This window comes from Camellia sinensis, chromosome 4, assembly GCF_055761805.1.
Source record: "Camellia sinensis isolate YWXY chromosome 4, ASM5576180v1, whole genome shotgun sequence".
NCBI lineage: Eukaryota > Viridiplantae > Streptophyta > Magnoliopsida > Ericales > Theaceae > Camellia > Camellia sinensis.
This window is the reverse complement of record NC_138964.1, coordinates 72,953,793-72,974,044: the sequence shown is the minus strand read 5'-3', so window position 1 is coordinate 72,974,044 and position 20,252 is coordinate 72,953,793. Positions and strand designations below refer to the sequence as shown.

Sequence of the window (20,252 nt, the reverse complement as noted above, 5' to 3'; positions counted from 1 at the left end):
TATACAATTAGGAAGGTTTTATTTATTTATTTATTCATTGCATCTTATTTATTTATTTATTTATAATCAAATTAGGAACGCTCTTTATGGTAATTTAATGTTTTGTGTATAAATTTTGTATTAATTTTTCAGGCACAAATTGGTAAGTAGACATCAAATTTAAAACTCAAAAATAAAACAAATATATTTAATCCACACTAAATATTTTTAGTTGCTTCTTTTAGATTGTTGTCGTGCCTATAACTGTTCCTGGTAACTTCGTAATATTTAGTTTCATTGTTTAATTACTTCCTGTCTTACATGCCCAAAAGAATTAAAAATCACATAGTTAGGCTTTGTCCCCTCCCCTATAAATATTGGTCAGATTTGGTTCTAACAAGGTAAAACAAATCCATTGGCATAAACTATTTGAAGGTTAACTCATAACTTAATACTCTTGGATTATGTTTGTTTGGGTGGATATGAGTTTGGAATTAGACTAATATGGAGAAGGCTCCAATCAAATCCGCTCTTTTGGTCATTCTCTTAGTAGTTGTATCTGGTACTCTCTCTTTCTCTCTCTCTCTCTCTATATATATATTAACAGTATTTTATTCAATAAAAGATGAACCCATTGCCTTCGATTTCTCTTTGAATTAATTAAAAAAAAAATGTTTTAATTACATGTACATTTTGTTAAATTATTGATCACCAACATATCAAAAAGTTAAAAGTTGTTTGCTCAAAATGCTTCAAAATGCCCCTTAACTATGAAAATAATTTTGTTAAGGTTTTCGTATAAGTGCCCTAATACATATATTATGAAGTGTAAAATATTTTTACATCCTACATAAAAAGGGTGTGCAATAAAATTTTAAATTTTTTTGTTGCTTCTTAAAATTTGGTAAATGTCTCAATATACGTCTCTCTCTCTCTCTCTCTCTCTCTCTCTCTCTCTCTCTCTCTCTCTCTCTCTCTCTCTCTCTCTCTCTCTCTCTCTCTCTCTCTCTCTATATATATATATATATATATGTGGTATCTTAAATTACATGAAGGTTTTCAACGAAATTCTTCTATTTCTTGGAAAAAACTAAAATATATATATATGAAGGTGACACAACAAAAAAATTCACTTTTAACAGCGGCCAAAATTGCCGCTAAAAGTAGGAAAAAACATTGCTAAAAACTAAAAGACCTTTACCCGCAGTTGAAATAGCGGCTTCAAAACTGCCACAGTAGCCCCATCAGCATATCCTTATAGTGACGTTTTTGTCAAACGCTAGTATGGTTATTTATATTGCGACGGTTGATGTAGTGATGGTTACAAATGTTGCTATATCGTAAATTTACCCATTACTTGATAACTTTATAGCGACGGGTTGACTGCTGCTATATCATTCGCTTTTGCGATGTTTTGTGAACTGCTACTATATTTTGACTCTATTCCATCAGTTATACACTGTTGTTATAGCCATAGAATTCTTTTTGAATTTTATTTGCAACGATGGTTATTAACCACGGTTATAGGCTATGTTTATTATTCAATTACCAATAATATATAACTTGAATTTTTCAATGGTTTGCTAACCATTAATGGTTGTCTCTCACTTATCCCTGCTCATATTACATAACTATAAAAGCACTATTTTATTCTAATGGCTCAATACTCGATAATTGTAAAAGGTAAAAGAGTTTGCATTTTCATAATGCCAAAATATCCAAAACACCTTAATTTCAAGGTTTATTACATAAGTCTGTCATACCAAAATAGATCAAATATTTGTAGCAAACTAATAGCCACACCATAATCCAAAAGATTCATATAAACTTGTCACATGACAATAGTACTGAAAAGTATTACTCATGATGCCATTTTAGAAAGACCTCCATGAAAAATGTTCAAATCGAGAAATTTCGTCCATTGTTTGATGCTTTCCCATTGTCTTATTTCCTGTAATAAAAATGATTGAATGGTGTAGACGTCCCCGAACGCCCCGGGAGGGAATCCCATTTTGTTCATTGGGCTCACTACAGTTCAGGACTCAATGTCACGGTCCTGTATCCAATCTCGCAGAGTGCAATGCAAGACCGATGAATCGTTAAAGAGTCCAAATTCGGCAAATCATTTTTGAAAACAGATTTTTTGAAAGAAGTGCCAAACATGGACTGCTTTGCCAGATACAAAGTCGCCACCTAAATATTTTATTCTTTGGGAATTTAGGAAACCCTGACTCGTGTCTAAGGCCACGTGTCCGTCATCACTAAAGTTGCCTCGGATCGGGAATTTGGGTACGATTGGGGAAGGTCACTTCGTGAGCACCCCCGCTCGCCCGATCAAAGATCGGCCTCTACTAACCATGATATCGTGTTTTGAAAACATTATGCGTTCTTATTCCGGTTATTAGCCTAGATTTACTATGTGATGCGCCCAGCATACAAGTATAGACTGGATCGCCTGAATTGGAACAAAACATCTCATGTTTGTTTTTTTTGAAAATGGTTTGATGGTGCTACTCGTAAGTAGGCTAAGACGTGGATTTGCCACCCTCAGGTGGGCTTAGAAAAAATAATTTTGCCACTCTCAAGTGGGCTTAAAACTCGCATTTAATGAATTGTTCCAATCCAAATAACCCAACCTTCACCCACAGGCATTCAGGCAGTTATATCACATAAGTAGTTAGCCTCATGGTAAGCATGCTATCATGGCAGTCACTCACATACATGCAAGGATGCTATCATGGCAGTCACTCACATACATGCAACCTAGCATATGCAATGCTATGAAATGGCATACACCATGCACGATGGACTTACACCAACATGAGTGGACCTTAGCCACGCTCACATCAGTGGCCATTAGGATGGAAATGAGACAACTGAAACACATGCAAACTTGCACGGATACAAAGGACCGACCCTAAGGCATAACATACCACTCTACCAAAGCATGGCAAGGGATGCAATATGGCATAGAATACCATAAATTACAGCTCTGAAACAGCATGCAATATGGTCCCGAAACATGCAAATATGTCACATAATGCAAGCTAGGGGGCCCGGGTACCGGAACTAGTGAAGTGCGTTACACTAGAGGTACCCAAAGCAATGCACCAAAGGCAAAACCAACCCCAAACAGACCCTAGACAGGTCTAAAACAGTGGGGAAATGGCCTAAAATGGTGGCTCAACATGCAAGAAAATGGAGCTCATTCAATGGTCCGAAAACAAGGCATTCAAGCCCGACTCTCAAGTACACTTAAAGAGATGAAAACATGGCAATATGGCATTCATATAGGCTCTGAAATGTGATGTAAAATGGCCTCAAAACATGAACACACCTCAGCACATGCATGCAATGGACCTCAAATCTCAAAGTTAAGCATGGGTATTGAACTACAAGCATGCAAAACAGACATCATTCAATCATGAGACCCAAAAACAGAGCTAGGGTAGTCCAAAATAAGCACAATATCAGTTTATGACATGGCCAAAAAGTGCTAAAATCAAGGGCCCACAAAGCATGCAAAGAAAGCTAGCTAACCATGAATTGTTCTACAACTATATGAAGCATATGAAAGCTCATTAAACTAGATAAAAAAAAGATGTATGCCATGCCAAAATATGCCCAAATAACCACTAAAACTCAGTCAATGCATGCAAAAAAGATGAGCTCCTTTGGAAGGCCATGCAAGGGGTTACTCTACACCTATATGATGGACACATAAAAGGTCAAAACCACCTCTAGAAATGAGTTATGAAAACTTTAAAACTCACCAAATAGGCCCTAGAATTGGTCTAGGAAGCATGCAATGAAAGGTCCGTTTGAAAGGCCTTGAGTAGGATTGCTCTACACATGCATCATAGACATAAAATATGGCAAAATGGGCTCTGGACAGAGCTAATGCAGACCATAAAACTCACAAAATAAGTCCTGGAATGTGACTTCACAACATGAAAAATGGAGCTCCTTTGGAAGGCCAACAAAGCTAGTTAAGAGAATGAGGGGTGAGGGGGTCACCCCTCTATGATTTTGAAGCTCAAAGACACATATTGGTCACTGGAAATCCACTGGATTTCAATGGCCAAAAGTCCATACCAAGGCCAATGCAAGTGCTCTAATGCATAGTCCTAAACATGAGGAAATGGAGCATGCAAGGGGGAAGATGACCCCAAACAGAAAAAAGTCCTTAAACAAACATGTTTAGAAGATCAAAACAAGACTTTTTCCAGTTTATGTAGAAGTCCAAAAATGCTTGCAAATAAGGCTAAACTATGGAGAAAAATAGTGCCAAAATGGGAGAAACAGAGGCTTACCCTTGTAACACAGCAATGCAGCAACTTTTGGACCAAGAAAGGGAGCCTTCAAACTCTGAAAATCAGTCCCAAGGTGCTTGAATGGATGATGGAGGTGGTAGGCTTGGAGGTGTAGTGTAAATGGCCAAGAATATTAGGGTTTTGGAGGCTTGAAGTAGAGAGATGGAGGGGAAGTGTAAATGCTCCAGCCAAATTTTTTCTAACCCTTGCAAATGGAGAGGAGGGTTCGTTTTTATAGAGGAAGAGAGCCAAGGCTTCTTGGAGAAGCCTCAAGAAAGGGTCAAAGCTTCTCAAAGAAGCTTAAGCAAAAGGGTCAAGCTTCTTGGAGAAACTAGAGCAAAAGGTTCAAGCTTCTTCAAGAAGCTAAAACAAAAAGTTCAAAAGGTTCAAGCTTCCTTAAGAAGCTAAAACAAAGGTTCAAGCTTCCTCAAGAAGCTAAAACTGAGGGTTCAAGCCAGCTAAAAAAAAAAAAAATCAGCCAACAAAGATGACCGACCAACCATCAAATGGCGCCGACTGACCAACTGTCAAAGGTGCCGACCGACCGTCCATCAATGGTGCCGACCGACCGTCCATCAATGGTGCCGACCGACTGACCGTCAATGGTGCCGACTGACCGTCCATCAATTTTGCCGACCGACCGTCCATCAATGGTGCCGACCGACCGACCGTCCATCCATGGTGCTGATCGACCGACCGACCGTCAATGGTGCCAACCGACCGACCGTCAAAGGTACCGACCAACCGACCGTCAAAGGTGCCGACCGACCGTCCATCAATTGTGCCGACCGACCGTCCATCAATGGTGCCGACCGACCGACCGACAAAGGTGCCGACCGACCGTCCATCAATGGTGCCGACCGACCGACCGTCCATCAATGGTGCCGACCGACCGTCCATCAATGGTGCCGACCGACCGACCGTCAAAGGTGCCGACCGACCATCCATCAATGGTGCTGACCGACCGACCGTCCATGGCCGGTGGCAAGAAACCAGGGCCGGTGGCCTTAAGCTATGGCCGGTGGGTTTAGGGAATGGCAGACAAGCCACTCTCTACCCTCCAAAGCAAAAACCAACAAGTGTTTGGTCCAACCAAGCACAAAACAAACAAGTTAAGAGATCCTGAGGCAGGGCGCTCGGCCGAGGCCTCCGGGAACTCAAAACGAATGAACATGGATGATCATCGAGTGTTCAAACAATGACGTCCAAATCTTGAGGACGGACAAAAATGGGGTGTCTACAAATGGGTATAAGTATCATTTTCAATTTCAAAATCTATAAAGAAAATTTAGACTACAAATAATTCTCGACAAGTCTTATTTATTTATTTATTCATTTTTTTTTGTATGTGGTTTACATACAAAAAATAAAGATTATAATGAAGTTCAATATCATATTTGCATATTAAGAGAGATCAGCCATTAAGAGAGAAAACAACAACAAATGGAGAAAAAAATACAGTAATGAGGAAGTGTGTTAAAGGTGGCTAAAGATTTAAGAAACAAATTGTTCTCAATTTAGACTGAATCAGCCAATAAGGCCAAACATTAGTAGCAGCCACCAAATCAAGCAGCCAATAGCAACATCCAAACATCTATTTTTAATTGTATATTATAGTTTGATACGTTGCTGATATTCAAATTTGTTCGATTGCCCAATTCTTTATTTCACTGGTTTGTTTGGTATTTTTACAGATGCCAATAAAGGAAGAAAAGTAGAGAAGTCAACCTATCAAATCCCAATTATGTCCAAACCAACTAACAATTTATTGGTAAATAAGTCAATAACATTGGTTCTAAATTTGTGTCAATGTATGTGTATTGTAATGATGACTTACCTCAATTAGAAGGTTGTATTTCATGACTCCCAAAAGAGGATCTTTGATGTGTTTGTGGAGAAGCCTGGTCTGGAATGCCACTAGATCCATCTGTCGCCTAATTTATACAATAAAATTTTCAAGTCAAACTGTTCCATTTAATCAATGAAGACCATATAGAACAAATACCTCACTTGGGGTTTCTAAGGACAATAATCATAGAATCTCCTCGGAGAAACACCTTGCTAATGAACCGATCTTTATTAACTGGGTGGGCTTTCTTCTTGCCGTTCCTAGTCTTCTGTACTTGAGAAGAAACACAAAATTTAAACACAAACTTTAGAATCTTTAGATGTGGAACTTGCATGGTATTCAACATAATAGCATTAACAAATGGAAAAAAAAAAAACCAAGATTTGTCAAAGATACAGAACTAACCTCTATTCACATCTCTCTAACATTTTTCAGCACCATGTTGCAGTGTCGATCAAATGCTTTCATATGGCCCAGAAGTTTTTTGTTGGTCTTGCAGTTGATAAGCACCTGATTATTGCAGAAGAGTCACAGATGTGTCATCAACAACCAAATACACAACAAACCCAGTGATAAAAAGTAAGCAAATTAAAATACATACAACAATTCCTTCTCGATTTCACAATAGAATTGAACACAACAAAATCATCTCTTACAATAGAGGATCCTGGCAACTGCTCTAACGTTGCAATAGCATACACGCGCCCCTGTGGCCTCTGATCAACTTGTTCATCTCTCGGAGTATAGGCTTGTTGTACTGATTGAGTCAAGGTGGCTCCCTAATTAGCTTGTGAGGTTTGGACTGAATGAGCCTACTGATGGCTTTAAGTCTTCATCGACCCTAATGTGCCAGATGCGCCTCCCAACTACGAGTAAGCTATTCTCAAATGCCCTGACTGACCACACTAAAAACATGTAGTTCCATATCCCCTACTCTAGGACTGACTCTAAGATCGGTTAGGTGGTGGTGGTAAAATTTGCTGCCCTCTTCCCTTCTGTGGGCAGGCACTAGCCTTGTGACCTTGCTGGCCACACTTGAAACAAGTAAGTCCGCCCTGAGCATTCTTCCTCGGGCCAATACTCGACAATGGAAAAGTGAATCTAGTCTGTTGAGATTGAGGCTAGGGTGAAGCAGAGCCCCTATGCTTCTTGCTAAGTCTAAAGTCACCCTACGACTCTTGACCCTTAGACCTTGAACCCCGAAGTCTCTCATTCTCGGCCTGCACTGTAATCTTTACATATGCTGCTGCCTCCACAAGACGATCATAGTTTCGGATCATGTTTTCAGCAACCTTGAACAAGATTTTGGTTCTCAATCTTTTCTCAAATTCTATGCAACGATGTTCTTCCGTTGTCACTGATTTATGTGCAAACCAGGGACAAACTAGTGAAGATCGCTTTAAACTCAACCACTGACAGGTTTAGTTGCTTGAGGTTTTGAAATTCTTGCCTCATTCTCTCTAGAGTAGTGGGAGGTACGTATTTGTCTTGGAAAACGATGGCAAAAGCTTCCCATGTCAACCCCACTTTGCCTTTGGCATACTTCTACCATTGGCCCACATCCCCTACTGGCACAAAATATCTGCATAAAGCAGATGAATAGGGTTTGGCCACCAAAAAAGGCTGATCGACCAACATAAGTGTTGGCCAACCAAATATAGTGCCGATCGGCCAATACTTTTGGCCGATGGAAAGAAAACAGGGCCGATGGCTTCAAGCCTTGGCCAGTGGGTTGAGGGTATGGCAAACAAGCAGTCCTTTTCCTTTAGAAACAAAAACACAAATGTTTGGTCCACAACCAAGCACAAAACAGACAAGTTGAGAGATCTTAAGGCAAGGCGCGTAGCCGAGACCTCTGAGAACTCAAAGCGAACACGAGCATGAATGATCATCGAATGTTCAAACGATGACGTCCAAGTCCTGGGGATGGTAAAAAATGGGGTATCTACAGCTATGCATCCTGGAAATACTAAGATATATCAAGATCTCAAGAAAGCTTTTTGATGGCCTAATATGAAGAGAGAAATTGTAGAGTTTATTTCAAGATGTCTTCAATGTCAGCAACTAAAAGCAGAGTATCAAAGACTAGAGGGCTTACTTCAGCCTCCCTATTCCGGAATGGAAGTGGGAGCACATAACTATGGACTTTGCTATTGGCTTACCCCGAACACCTCAAGGTATGGATTCCATATGGGTTATCGTGGATAGATTGACTAAATCTACTCATTTTTTTCCTGTGAAAATTGTTTATAATACTGATAGACTTGCTACTATATATATCAATGAGATTGTTTGACTACATGGTGTTTCGGTTTCAATTGGGTGGGATAGAGATTCTAAGTTTTGTCAAGATTTTGGCAAAGCTTACAGAAAGCATTGGGAACAAAATTAAGATTCAGTACTACATTTCATCCACAAACTGATGGGTAGTCTGAAAGGACTATACAAACTTTAGAGGACATGCTCCCAATGTGTGTTTTAGATTTCCATGAAAATTGGGAAACTTATCTACCTTTTTTAGAATTTTCATATAATAATAATTTCCACTCCAGTATATAGATGGCACCATATGAAGCTTTATATGGGAGAAAATGTTGATCTCCAGTTTGTTAGACCGAAGATGGGAATAAAGCATTGTTTGGACTTGAAATTGTGCAAATTAGTACAAAAAAAAAATCAAGATCATCCAACAGAGATTGAGAACTACTCAAAGCTGACAAAAGAGCTACGTGGACCAAAGAAGGAGGGACTTAGAATTTGAGGTTGGGGATCATGTTTTTTTTTTTTTTAATCAAAGTCAATCCGATGACAAGGCAAACAAGATTTGGGGAAAATGGGACATTGTCACCCTGGTACATAGGTGTAGACACCCCATTTTTGACCGACCTTAAGACTCAGACGTCATCGGTTGTGCATTCAATGATTGTGCATGTCTGTGCTTATTTCGAGCGCCCGAAGGTCTCGGTTGGGTGCCTTGTCTTTGAGCCTCTTAACCCTTTGTGTTTTGGCCTTTGTTTTTTGGGTCTAACCTTGTTGCCTCTTGCCTGGGGGGGGGGGGGGGGGGGAGGGAGAGGGCCTTGCTGGCCACTTGTGGCACTTGCTGGCCACTTTTCTCCCTTGTAGACCACTTTAAGTGGCCGACCGGCTAGGGAAAGTGGCCGGCCGATCAATTAACTAGCCGGTAGCCACTTTTTTTTCCTTTTTAGATATTTTCAGATATTTTCAGCCAGTTGCGCCTCACTGAACGCATCCTCCATATTGAGCAAGCCTTTTGGCTTGCATTGCTTATATAAGGGGAGCTTGCTCCCCCTTGAGAGGGGTTCAGATTTTTCAGAGCTAAAAATCTTCCTCTCTCTACAATTCTCACTCACTCTCTCTATATTGTGCTATTTTGCTTAGAAGTGTTGTTTTTTCATACTCTTGCACACAAACACCTAGTTAAACACCTTTACTTTGGAGCTGAGGTCCATTGGAGTTTCATTTGAGGTCTTTGGAGTGCATTTGGTTCAGAATTGTTGTTGAAGTTGCCTCCTTGCTGCTGTGCTCCAAGGGTAAGGCACTTGTCCCTTTAAAAGCTTTGTTTTGCTTAAGTATTTGGCCACCTTTGCATGCTAATTTAGGCCTGGTTGTTAACTACAAAAAGCTCTAATTTTAAGTGTTAAGAAAGGTTGTTTAAGGCCTCTTTGGTGTTGGGGGTGTTTCACCCTCTTGTGTGCCTTATTTGCTTGAGGTTGGTGCCTTCTTTTAAAGCTTTGGAGGCACCCTTTGTTTGGCTTTCCTACCACTGAAACTCAGTGGAATTTCAGTGGTAGAAACCATGTTTTGAAGTCCAAAATAGGAGGGGGTGGCCTCCCCTCCTTGCTTCTTGGTTCCATGCCTTGTTGGCCTAATTAGTGAGCACGTTTTTCTAGCATGTGTTGGCTTATTCTCAGCTCATTTTTGGTCTTATTTTAGCATGGCATAACTCTGTTTTGGCCTAGTTGGGTCACCTCATACATGCTTTTTACACTTGTAGTGTAATCTTGCCTTTTAGCCTTACATGCTTGCTACTTTGGCTCATCATCCTAGCTTATTTTGGCTATGCTCCCACTTGTTTTTACTCTTGATTTAACATGATATAACTCTATTTTGGGTTGGCTTGGTTGCTCTTGCATGCTTCTTACACTTGTAGTGCAATTTGGTTCACTAGCCAAGTGTATTTTGTGTTTTAGCCTATTGATCTAGCATGTGTATGCTCTACTCCAGCACATTTTTGGCTATGTTTTAGCATGCTTTAGGTCTAATTTGAGTGTTTTTGGGCATGCATGTTTGGCTTTGCATAGCTATAGTGTATGTGGTTTTGATAGTCTTGTGCTTTAAGACCTCTAGCATGTCATATTTGAGCTTTTTGCATGGCATGGCATCATTTGGCATGTTATTTCAGACCATATACCTCTGCCATATTCTTGCATTTGTCTCCCTTTTGTTGTGTTTGAGGGTTGAGCCTTATGTTTCACTTGTGGGCCAATACGTATGCATGCTTGTCTAAGCTTTTGAGCTTCCATCTCAGCATGTTTTGGTCATTGTTTTGGCCTAATTGGGCTCTGTCGAAAGCTGGTTTAGTCATTTGTGCCATGTATTACATGCCTCTTGTGTAGTGTCTCTTACTAGCTTTATGCTTTGGGCCTTCTACCATGCCTTATTTGTGATGTTTATGTGATATGGCATCATTAAATACATAATTTCAGAGCATATAGCCCTGTCATACTCTCATGTTTATCACTCTTTAATTGTGTTTAAGAGTTGTGCCCTTATGCCTTGTTGATGAGTTAATGCATGAGCATCATTATCTTGCCTTTCATGCTATCATTTCAGAGCATTTTGGCCACTGTCTTGGCACACATGAGGTCTGTTTAGGGTTGGTTTAGTCCATTGATCATCGTATTGCATAGTCATAGTGTTGTGTACTTCACTAGCTTTAATGCTTAAGGACTCTAGCATGCCATACTTGTGTTGTTTGCATGATATGTCATCGTTTGGCATATGATTTCAGTGCTTGTACCTCTATCATGCTCTCATATTTGTCACTCTTTCAATGGGTTAGAAAGTTAAGCTTTATGCCTTGCTTGTAAGCAAATGAGTGAGCATGCATTTCTTGTCTTTTGTGCCTAAGTTTTGGTGTGTATTGGCCACTGTTTTGGAGTATCTTAGGTCTGTCCATAGTTGATTTTACCATTTTAAATTGATATTTCATGCCTCATGTGTAATACACTTCACTAGCTTTGATGACTTAGCTTCTAAACATGCCATGCATGCATTGTTTAACTGATAGAGTCTTGTGCATGCCACTTTAGCATTGAAGGATAAGCATCTTGTTTGCATTGCATTATGTCTGGATCGGACGTTAATCCAAACACAAGGAATAAGGCACGTTTCATACTCAAAGTGATGAAACGTGTTGCGTTTCTTGGTTGCTGACCCTCTTGATCATGCATGATAGAGGCGGAAGCTCTTATGTGTTGTTTGTGCATTCACTAATATTGTGCAAGCTTGGCTCTTTGGCCATCGTGCATTGAGATGCGTGATTGGTGGCTTGAGAGCTGAGTACTACGCTGCTTTGAGCTTGACAAATGATAAGGAGAGTAGTTCCACACACATTTCCATGTAAATGCATTGTTGTGCCTTCGTTGATCTCTATTGCAGCAAAGTTGAGGTTCTAGAAAGGAAGGTGGCCGGTCGGCCACTTGCACTAGCCTGTCGACCACTTGAAGTGGCCGGCCGGCCAGTTGAGGTAGCCTGTCGACCAGCTAAAGTGGCCGGTCGGCCACTTGCAGCAAATTTGTCCAGAATTCTCTTGTTTTGGGGCAGATGCAACCTGAAAGTGCGTTCGATGTTCTGAGGTCACCGTGAGTGCAAACAAAGGCAACTTATGGAATGGCAATGCATTTCCGGGCAAAGCAAACCGAGCATGCATATCTTCCTCCCCTCGAGGCCATTTTGACTGCTTTGTTTAGTTAGTTAATTTGTCGGTTTCTATAATTAATTAGTTGATGTGTTTAGCTAATTTAATTCATTATTGTAATTTTCTAATTAGCTTAGAATAGCTATTTTCAATTTGGTTTGTAACAATTAGTTAGCTAGAGTTAGTTAATTAATTGGTTTGTAATAAGTAGCTTAGCTTAGCTCTCATTTATTTGGACCCTCTGTCGAGAGGGCAAATGTTGTAATAAGCGTGCGTGTGTGTGTGAATGTCTTCCAACCCCACTTCTCCCTTTTATTTATCCGTTTTTGATGGCTAGTTTAGGGCATATCTCAAGTAGCATACCTTATGCTTGCTTGTTTGAATCCACTCATTTGTATTGCATGCATCGGGCTCGGCACATCATTTAAACTGTATCGTATTTCAATACACTTTCTTGAATAAGTGTTTTAATGCATGTTATCAAGTTGCATTCATATGCCATCTTAGCAAGCCAAGCTTATTTTAGTTACATTTTTGCATGCGTTGCATTAGGCATCTTACATAGTTAGGATCATGCATGATTTCTAATTAGTTTCCTGTTTTGGCTCGGAGTACACTTTAAGTGTTTACGCTTTAGCATACTGCACGAGATGTGTATGTTGCCATGTTTACCATGCTTGCCATGAGGCTATGTACTTAAATGATTAACTGCATGAATGTCTGTGGATGAAGGCTTCATTACTTGAATTGGAACAATTCATCAAGATGCGAGTTTTATGCCCACTTGGAGTGGCAAATCATCATGTTTTAAGCCCACCTTATTTGGTGGTAAATCTGCATTTCTAAGCCCACTTGAGGGTAGCAAATTCAAACCATTTTTGAAAAGCAAACATGAGATGTTTTGTTCCAAATCGAGCGATTTAGTCTATACTTGTATGCTGTGCGCATCACATAGTAAGTTAGGTTAATAATGAAAATAAGAAGACATGTGTTTATAAAACAACATATCATGTTAGTAGAGGCCGATCCTTTGATCGGGCGAGCGGGGGTGCTCATTTCAGGACCTTCCCCTCTCGTACCCAAGTTCTTGAGCCGAGGCAACTTTGGTGATGACGAACACGCGGCCTTTCGCACGAGTCAGGGTTTCCTAAATTTCCCAAAACAAAATATTTAGGTGGCGACTCTGAAATCTGGCAAAGCAGTCCATGTTTGGCGCTTTTTGATTAAAATCAATTTTCAAAAACGATTTGCCGGAATTGGACTCTTTGATGATTTATCAGTCTTACATTGCACTTTGTGAGATTAGATTCAGAACCGTGATATGAGTCCGAATTGTAGTAGCTAGAACCCGATTCGCGCCCTCTTCGAGAGGGGGGCTGCACGGAGAGAGTTTCGGGGCGGTCTAAATAGGTCCATTTCAAATTTTAGAGAGATTAGGTCTGGCTGCCTATCGAATTGTTTTACCACTGAGCATAAAGCAAGTGCATAATGTGTTCCACGTATCAACGTTGCGAGGCTACCTTCGGGATCCTTTTTATGTTGTTGATTATCATCATATTATTTTGGATGACGATATGATTTATGAGGAAAAACCCATTCAGATCTTGGATCGACAAGTCAAGCAAGTGAGAAACAAGACTATCCCAATGGTGAAAGTCGAATGGAAGGAACATTACGAAAAAGAAGCCACTTGGGAACGGGAATAAGAAATGAGGCAACGATATCCATAGTTGTTTTCGACTTAAGGTAATGAAGTTTAGAGGACCAAACTTCCTGAAGGGGGGAAGACTGTGATAACCCAACCCGTATTATGCTTAATTATGCATGTGATTATGTGTTTGATATGAATTTGCATGTTTAAGTATGTGATGTAAGTGATTTTGAATTTATATCTGTTACTTGTATGAAAATCTGTTGCAATTAGAACTTTGAACTGAAATTGGAAAGCTTTAGAGGCACTAGAAACCAAAACTGACTTCATATCTGTGTTTGGCATGATTTAGAGCCTACTATGAAATTTTGTAAAATTACGATTCGTAATGAATTAATTGGGTTTAATTAGCATAAATCCTAGATTAACTTGCCCTAAGTCAATCTAGCCTCAGTTATACATATAGTAAGTTGTCTTGAAATCATCTTTTATTAAGAACTCTTGCTTGAGAGTTAGAGAGAGAGAGGGGGAGAGAGAGAGAGAGAGAGAGAGGAAGGAGAGCTCCAAGAATTGAGAACGAAAGCTAGAGATTTTGAGGAGACTGAAGGGGAAAACTCAAGAATTGGTTTAAGGTATCTAAAACTCAAATAGATCTCTTGGATTAACTCATCTTTTGTTTGAAATTAAGAATTAATTTGAAGGTTTGAAACCTAAATAAGTTAGGGTTTTGAGCTGAGAGTTTGTTTAAGCTAAATTCAAGAAATTGAGCGTTGATCTATTTAACTTTGTTTGATTTGTGTTCAATCTTGTGAATACCTCATGAAATGAGCTCTAGATTGTTCATACAACAAAGATTTGTGTAAGGATCATCCATGTATGTATGTATTTTAAACTTGATCATGTGATGCTTGAATTTTTGGAATAGATGAGATGTTGATTTTGAACTTTAAGCAAGATTGATGTGTTTGAGTTGAAATTACACATGAATAATGTTAGTACATCATGTTGTTGAATTAGTTTTGTTGGAATTTGGGCTTGGAAATGAATATAATAGATTATACTTTGTGTCATTTTCGGGCTGTCTGGTTTTGCCTGGACCGCTCGTGCAGCTGCGAGCTCCGCAAGAGCGGAGCATGAACCAAAAAAGAGGATGCATTCTTCTCGCTTGAGCAACCATTACCTCCACATGAGTGAAACTTGACCGTAAGAGCGGTGAGGCTGTCTGCGCGAGCGAACAACAGGGGAAAATTCTACATCCTTTTTGTTGACCTTTCTAACCTTCTTACTGCATGCATGACCTTTCTGAACTTTTGTTTTGAAAATATTGTGTACATGGTCAATTAGAAAGGAATAAAAATCACCCGTCTTGCTCATTAAAATGATTTCAAATGACAATTTTGCAAATTCACTAATCGGACATTTCCATGGTCGATTCTATGAGTTATAGAACGAAAATGCCTCGATGCTTGTAGACCCATAGGATATAATTTGGTTGAGATAGGGCCGAACTCAAGTTTGGAGTTGGCTACATATCCCAAAGGTTGGGAATCAGGCCATTCGTAGTTCATGGTAGGGTTCACTTGGGTGTTAACTCTCTCCTTTTGCACTCTAACTTCTGCCAAGATTGCTTTTTTGAGTTTTCAATCTTGCGAGCTTTCAATTTTTATTTATTTATTTATTTTTTGCTCTAATTTTTTTCTTAGGTTTCCCTTTCGAGTTTTCGGCCTAATGAGCTCGCTCAACAACGGTAGCACCTTTTTAGTTTGTCCAAGTTAATAGGTTACGTGAATTCTATCTCATCCTGATCCATTAGAGTAATTGCTCTCCCAGTGATAATCTTTTTAATGATGTTTGTCCCCGTCCAGTTTGGCTTGAATGTTCTTCTTGGGTCATGTGCCGGAGCTTGGTTCTCTTTGAGTACTAGTGTCACGACCCGGACCCGACCCTAGAGGTTTAGGTCATGACCGACCAGTAATCCCAAATTACCTTCGGCCTCAAAGACAAAATCAAATTATAATATAATAAACGGGGTTAGGGAAAGCAATAGCAAATTATAAATAGTCCATTATAAACTGCAGGCATGGCAAATTACATAGATATAATAAACTTTATTCTATATACACGACCAACAAACTTAAACATTTTACACAACTTCCAAACATAAAACATAGTTTTCTAAATAACAAAGACAAACCTTAAAAAAAAAAAAAAAGGTTGACATGCTTGGCTCCTCTTGAGACCAATTAATGCCCCATTGAGGAGGCACTTCATGAGTTGCTTCACAAAAAGGATGGACTCCCGAGACATCTCTAGACTTGACGATCCATTTGCTCACCTATATATATATATATATATAAGGGAGAGGGGTGAGATAAAGCCCGGTGAATAATAACAGAATAAAGAGGTTTGATGAATCATACATTATAAATCATGCCTTACATTTTCAAATATCGAATAACGAAATCGAATCAAACATTTATCATATCAAACACAGTAACCAAATGTCATATGCGGTACATCCATTAGCATAACAAATGGGCTCGAAGGCCTAATTAAAGGGACCATAAGGTCTAGTAAAGGGACCACAAGGGTCTATACAAAGGGACCATAAAGGTATAGCAAAGGGACCACGAGGGTCATCCATTTGAGATCTCTGTAATCGAATAATCAAAGGGCCATGATATTGTTTTCCCCAGGCATAAGGCTCATTAAGGATGCTACAAATACATTTACAAAATGGACATTCATTCATTCATATAAAATAGCATTTCACAAATATCATTCTTGGAATAATCCAAAATACATTTGAACATATCTTTACAAAGCTACTACTTATAGTAGGCTAGCACAAATGTAGGGCTTCGGATGATCACCTACACAAAATATATAGCAAAGATACACATTGTCTTAATCAAATGTTCGATCTTAATTCAATTCCCTTAAATGTGTTTCTAGCTCATTCTCTCATTATTGATTGAAAAGCAATTCCCAGGAATGCCTAAAGGTACATAAGAATGGAAGTATGCACTTAAAGCATTTTTCAAAAGTTGTTGAAACATGGCCATTCACTTGACTGCACTATTGGTCGATCGAGTGGACCACATGGTCTGCAAAAGTATTAGATGGTTGAAATATAGGCTCGATGGTAGCTCGAGCCAAGTGTAATGCAAAGCTGTGTTCACTTGAGCACACACTTGGTCACTCGAGCCAAATGCAAGGTTTTGCAAAAATACTAGGAGCATGCAAAGTGTGCTTGAGCGATGACTTTATCGCTCGAGTGATGTGGTCAAATTTTGAAATATCCAGAATATAATTCAAGTTTAAAATCATGAGTTCAAGTTGTATAGCTTGCATGGCTGGACCCAAAAGCATAAAACTCTTTACAAAACGCAATCCATTTGAAACAATAAAGTCAAAACCTTTGTTAATTCTCAAAATCAAACTCCAAACCTTGTAATTCAACCGTGCATAGAAGGAAGTCATCCTCATGACTTTCAAATTGTCAAAACATGAACAACTGAGTATAAATTCATGGAGAGTTCTCAAAATCAACAAGTATGAACTTCATGCATGTAAGGATTTTGAAAACCAAATTCAAAAGTGGAGAATTACGCATGCACGTAAGCCACGCTTCCAAATTCATCAATCCAAGCTTAATTCTTATATCTAATTTCACTATCTTCTTGAATTCAATTACATCTACAAGGATTATGATTGAAATTCTTACCTTAAGCTTGAATTTGAGGGTTTGCTAGCTTAATTCCTTCACTTCTTGTTCTACTCTTCACAATTCTTCATTTCTCTAACAAATTGTTCAAGTTCTCTCTCTCTCTCTCTCTCTCTAAATTTGAGCCATATTATGAGTTTGAGTTCATTCTTAAGCTTAACAAACACACACACACACACACACACACACACAGAGGTTAGAATAAGTTAGACTAATTAATCAATCTTAGGGTTAATTAATCTAGCTCAGTTCTAATTGATTTTAATCAATCAATTAATTAATTCTAATTAATTTAGTCTGAATGAAATTTTAATCAAACGTCCCATATGATTCTAAATATCCTAATTAGCCTATTAAGCTAGTCAATTTCAATTTCTGAATTTGCTAAGGCTTTCAATTTTAGATTCGAAGTAAGCATTCAAATAGATATTCCAAGAACAAACAGATATACACGATTTTAAACATGTAAACAAATTATAAAATAATTCAGTATGCAATGATCATGTGCATGTCGGGGTGGTCACAACCAGATCCCCATCTTTCAGATTTCTGGCCTTCACCTTTTTGTTAAATGCCTAGAAAATCCTTCGTCGATAACCTTGGGCATGATACAATGCTTGCAACCTTTTCTCGTCAAAGAGCATTAGTTCTTCAAGCCTGCTTTTTTGCCACTCAGCCTCTTCAATTTGACACTCAGCCAACACTTGTAGTGAAGGGACCTCAGTCTTAATAGGTAAGACAACTTCTATCTCATAGACTAGAGAATAGGAAGTTGCCCCAGTTAAAGTTCTAATTGATTCGGTACCCCATAACATGAATGGCAACTTGTTTGGTCAACCCTTTTATTTATCAATTATTTTTCACAGAATTCTCTTAACATTATTTTTTGTAGTTTCAATAGCCCTGTTGGTTTGTGCTCAATATGGCGATGACTTATGGAAAGTCACACCATATTTTTCAATAAAAACGACCATTTCTCCTTTAAAATGAAAACCATGATCAAATATTATTTCATTTGACACTCCATATCTGCAAATGATATTGTTTTTGATGAATTTAGCCACATGTAAGGCTTTGAGTACTAAGAAGGATGCTGCTTTGACCCACTTAGTAAAATAATCGATGGTCAATAGTATATATTCTTGTTTGTTTGATCCCCTTGGTGTGACTGCCCCAATTACATCAATGCCCCAAATTGAGAACTGTTAGTGCGAGGTGCAACTGTGAGGATGGCACATTCATAAGATTTGCTTGAATCTGGCATTTATGGCATCTTCTAACAAACCGTATGAAATCACTCTCCATGCAATACCCTTGTCTAAGGATTTTTCTTGCTAGCACAACCCTATTCATATGAGCTCCACATTCTTTGCCATGTATGGATTCCATGAGCTTTTCCCCTTCTTCACCATCTACACATAGCTTTTGGGCATCCCCAGATGACCCCTTTTATATAGCCTTCCTCCACACGGAATGTATTGGGTAGCTAAATAGCGGATAACTCTTCTGTGTTTCTCTGTTGCTCCATGCGAATAATCTTTATTCTCTATGAAATTCCAGATGTCATAGTACCATGGATGTCTATCTTGGACTTCTTCTATTATAGCAATCAACTCGTAGGCTGACATGTATTTTTTCTCTATGATGATTGGTTTCATTTTGATGCTTTCTAGGTTATCAACCACATAAGCTAGAGTAGCCAAGGCATCAACAAACCTGTTGTTTTTCCTCAACATGTGGGTGAATGTGATGTTCTTAAACCTAGGTAGCAGACAATCTAGACTCTGATGGTACACTTTCATATTTTCCTCTTTGACTTTTTAATCCCCTCTAGCTTGTGAGACTACCAAGTTTGAGTCTCTGATAATGTCTAACCGCCTTGCCGCTACCTCAAGGGCTGCTTCAAACCCAGCAATGCAAGGCTTGTATTCTGCCTGATTGTTGGATACTTCAAAACGAAGCCTGAAAGCCAATGGCACATGAGACTTATTAGAGGCAATAAGAAGGACCCCTATCCCATAGTCAATTTGGTTTGAAGCTCCATTAAAGTACAATTTCCAAGTTTCTTCCATTACTTGCATGATTTCCTCACCGGACAACAAGAATTCTAAGCCTTCTTCTTCACTGACTAGTTGATCTGCTAAGAATTTTGGCACTGCCCTACCCTTTATTGATTTCCTGGGGATGTGCTTCAAGCCGAACTTAGCTAGAAGTAACAACCAACGTGCTAGCCTACCAGTTAATGCTGGCTTCTCAAAGGGATATTTGATAGGGTCTAGTTGTAGCTGGTTTTTTGCACTCCTCGGATGTGTTAGTCTCCTTGGGTATGATAGCCCTACAGTTCAGACTCTCGTGGTTCTGAATTTGGTTTTACAAGTGCACTAAAAAAAAAAAAAGAATGATAGTCCAAGTCTAGTAAATCTTAAAAAATTCATTTATCATGAGAGATGCTAAAAATGGACTGCATTGCCAGATTTCAGAGTCGTCACTTAAATATTTTTGAAAAATTTAGGAAACTCATTACTCGTGCTGAAGGTCACTTGTCCGTCATAATCGAAGTGTCTTCGCTCGGGAACTTAGGTATGAGAGGGGAAGGTTATGAATTGAGCACTCCACTCACTCGATCAAAGATGGGCCTATACTAGTCATGATGTGATTTTTATCAACATTATATGTTCATGTTCTGATTATTATGCCAACTTACTATGTGAGGCACACAAATATAGACTATTTCACCCACTTCAGAATGCTTTGATTTCATGTTTGTTTGAAAGGAGTTTTGAGTATGTGCT

General features: G+C 39.0%; 1 protein-coding gene across 1 annotated transcript; it reads right to left on the bottom strand.

The window, feature by feature from the left end:
• Nucleotides 1-18,872: 18,872 nt before the first annotated feature.
• On the bottom strand, nt 18,873-19,532 carry LOC114309980 (uncharacterized). Its single transcript, XM_028255871.2, has 2 exons — nt 19,336-19,532; nt 18,873-19,221 (listed from the first exon to the last, which is right to left on the bottom strand). The coding sequence occupies exons 1-2, from the start codon at nt 19,530-19,532 to the stop codon at nt 18,873-18,875; spliced, it is 546 nt and encodes a 181-aa protein (XP_028111672.2).
• Between the last annotated feature and the right edge of the window lie 720 nt (nt 19,533-20,252).

What these genes read in the sequence shown, in the direction of transcription:
- LOC114309980 (XM_028255871.2), bottom strand. Translation starts at nt 19,532, where the DNA reads ATGGAAGAAACTTGGAAATTGTACTTTAATGGAGCTTCAAACCAAATT. An exon ending in CTTGAGGTAGCGGCAAGGCG is followed by an intron (nt 19,222 to 19,335) that starts GTTAGACATTAT and finishes TCTGCTACCTAG; the next exon opens with GTTTAAGAACATCACATTCA.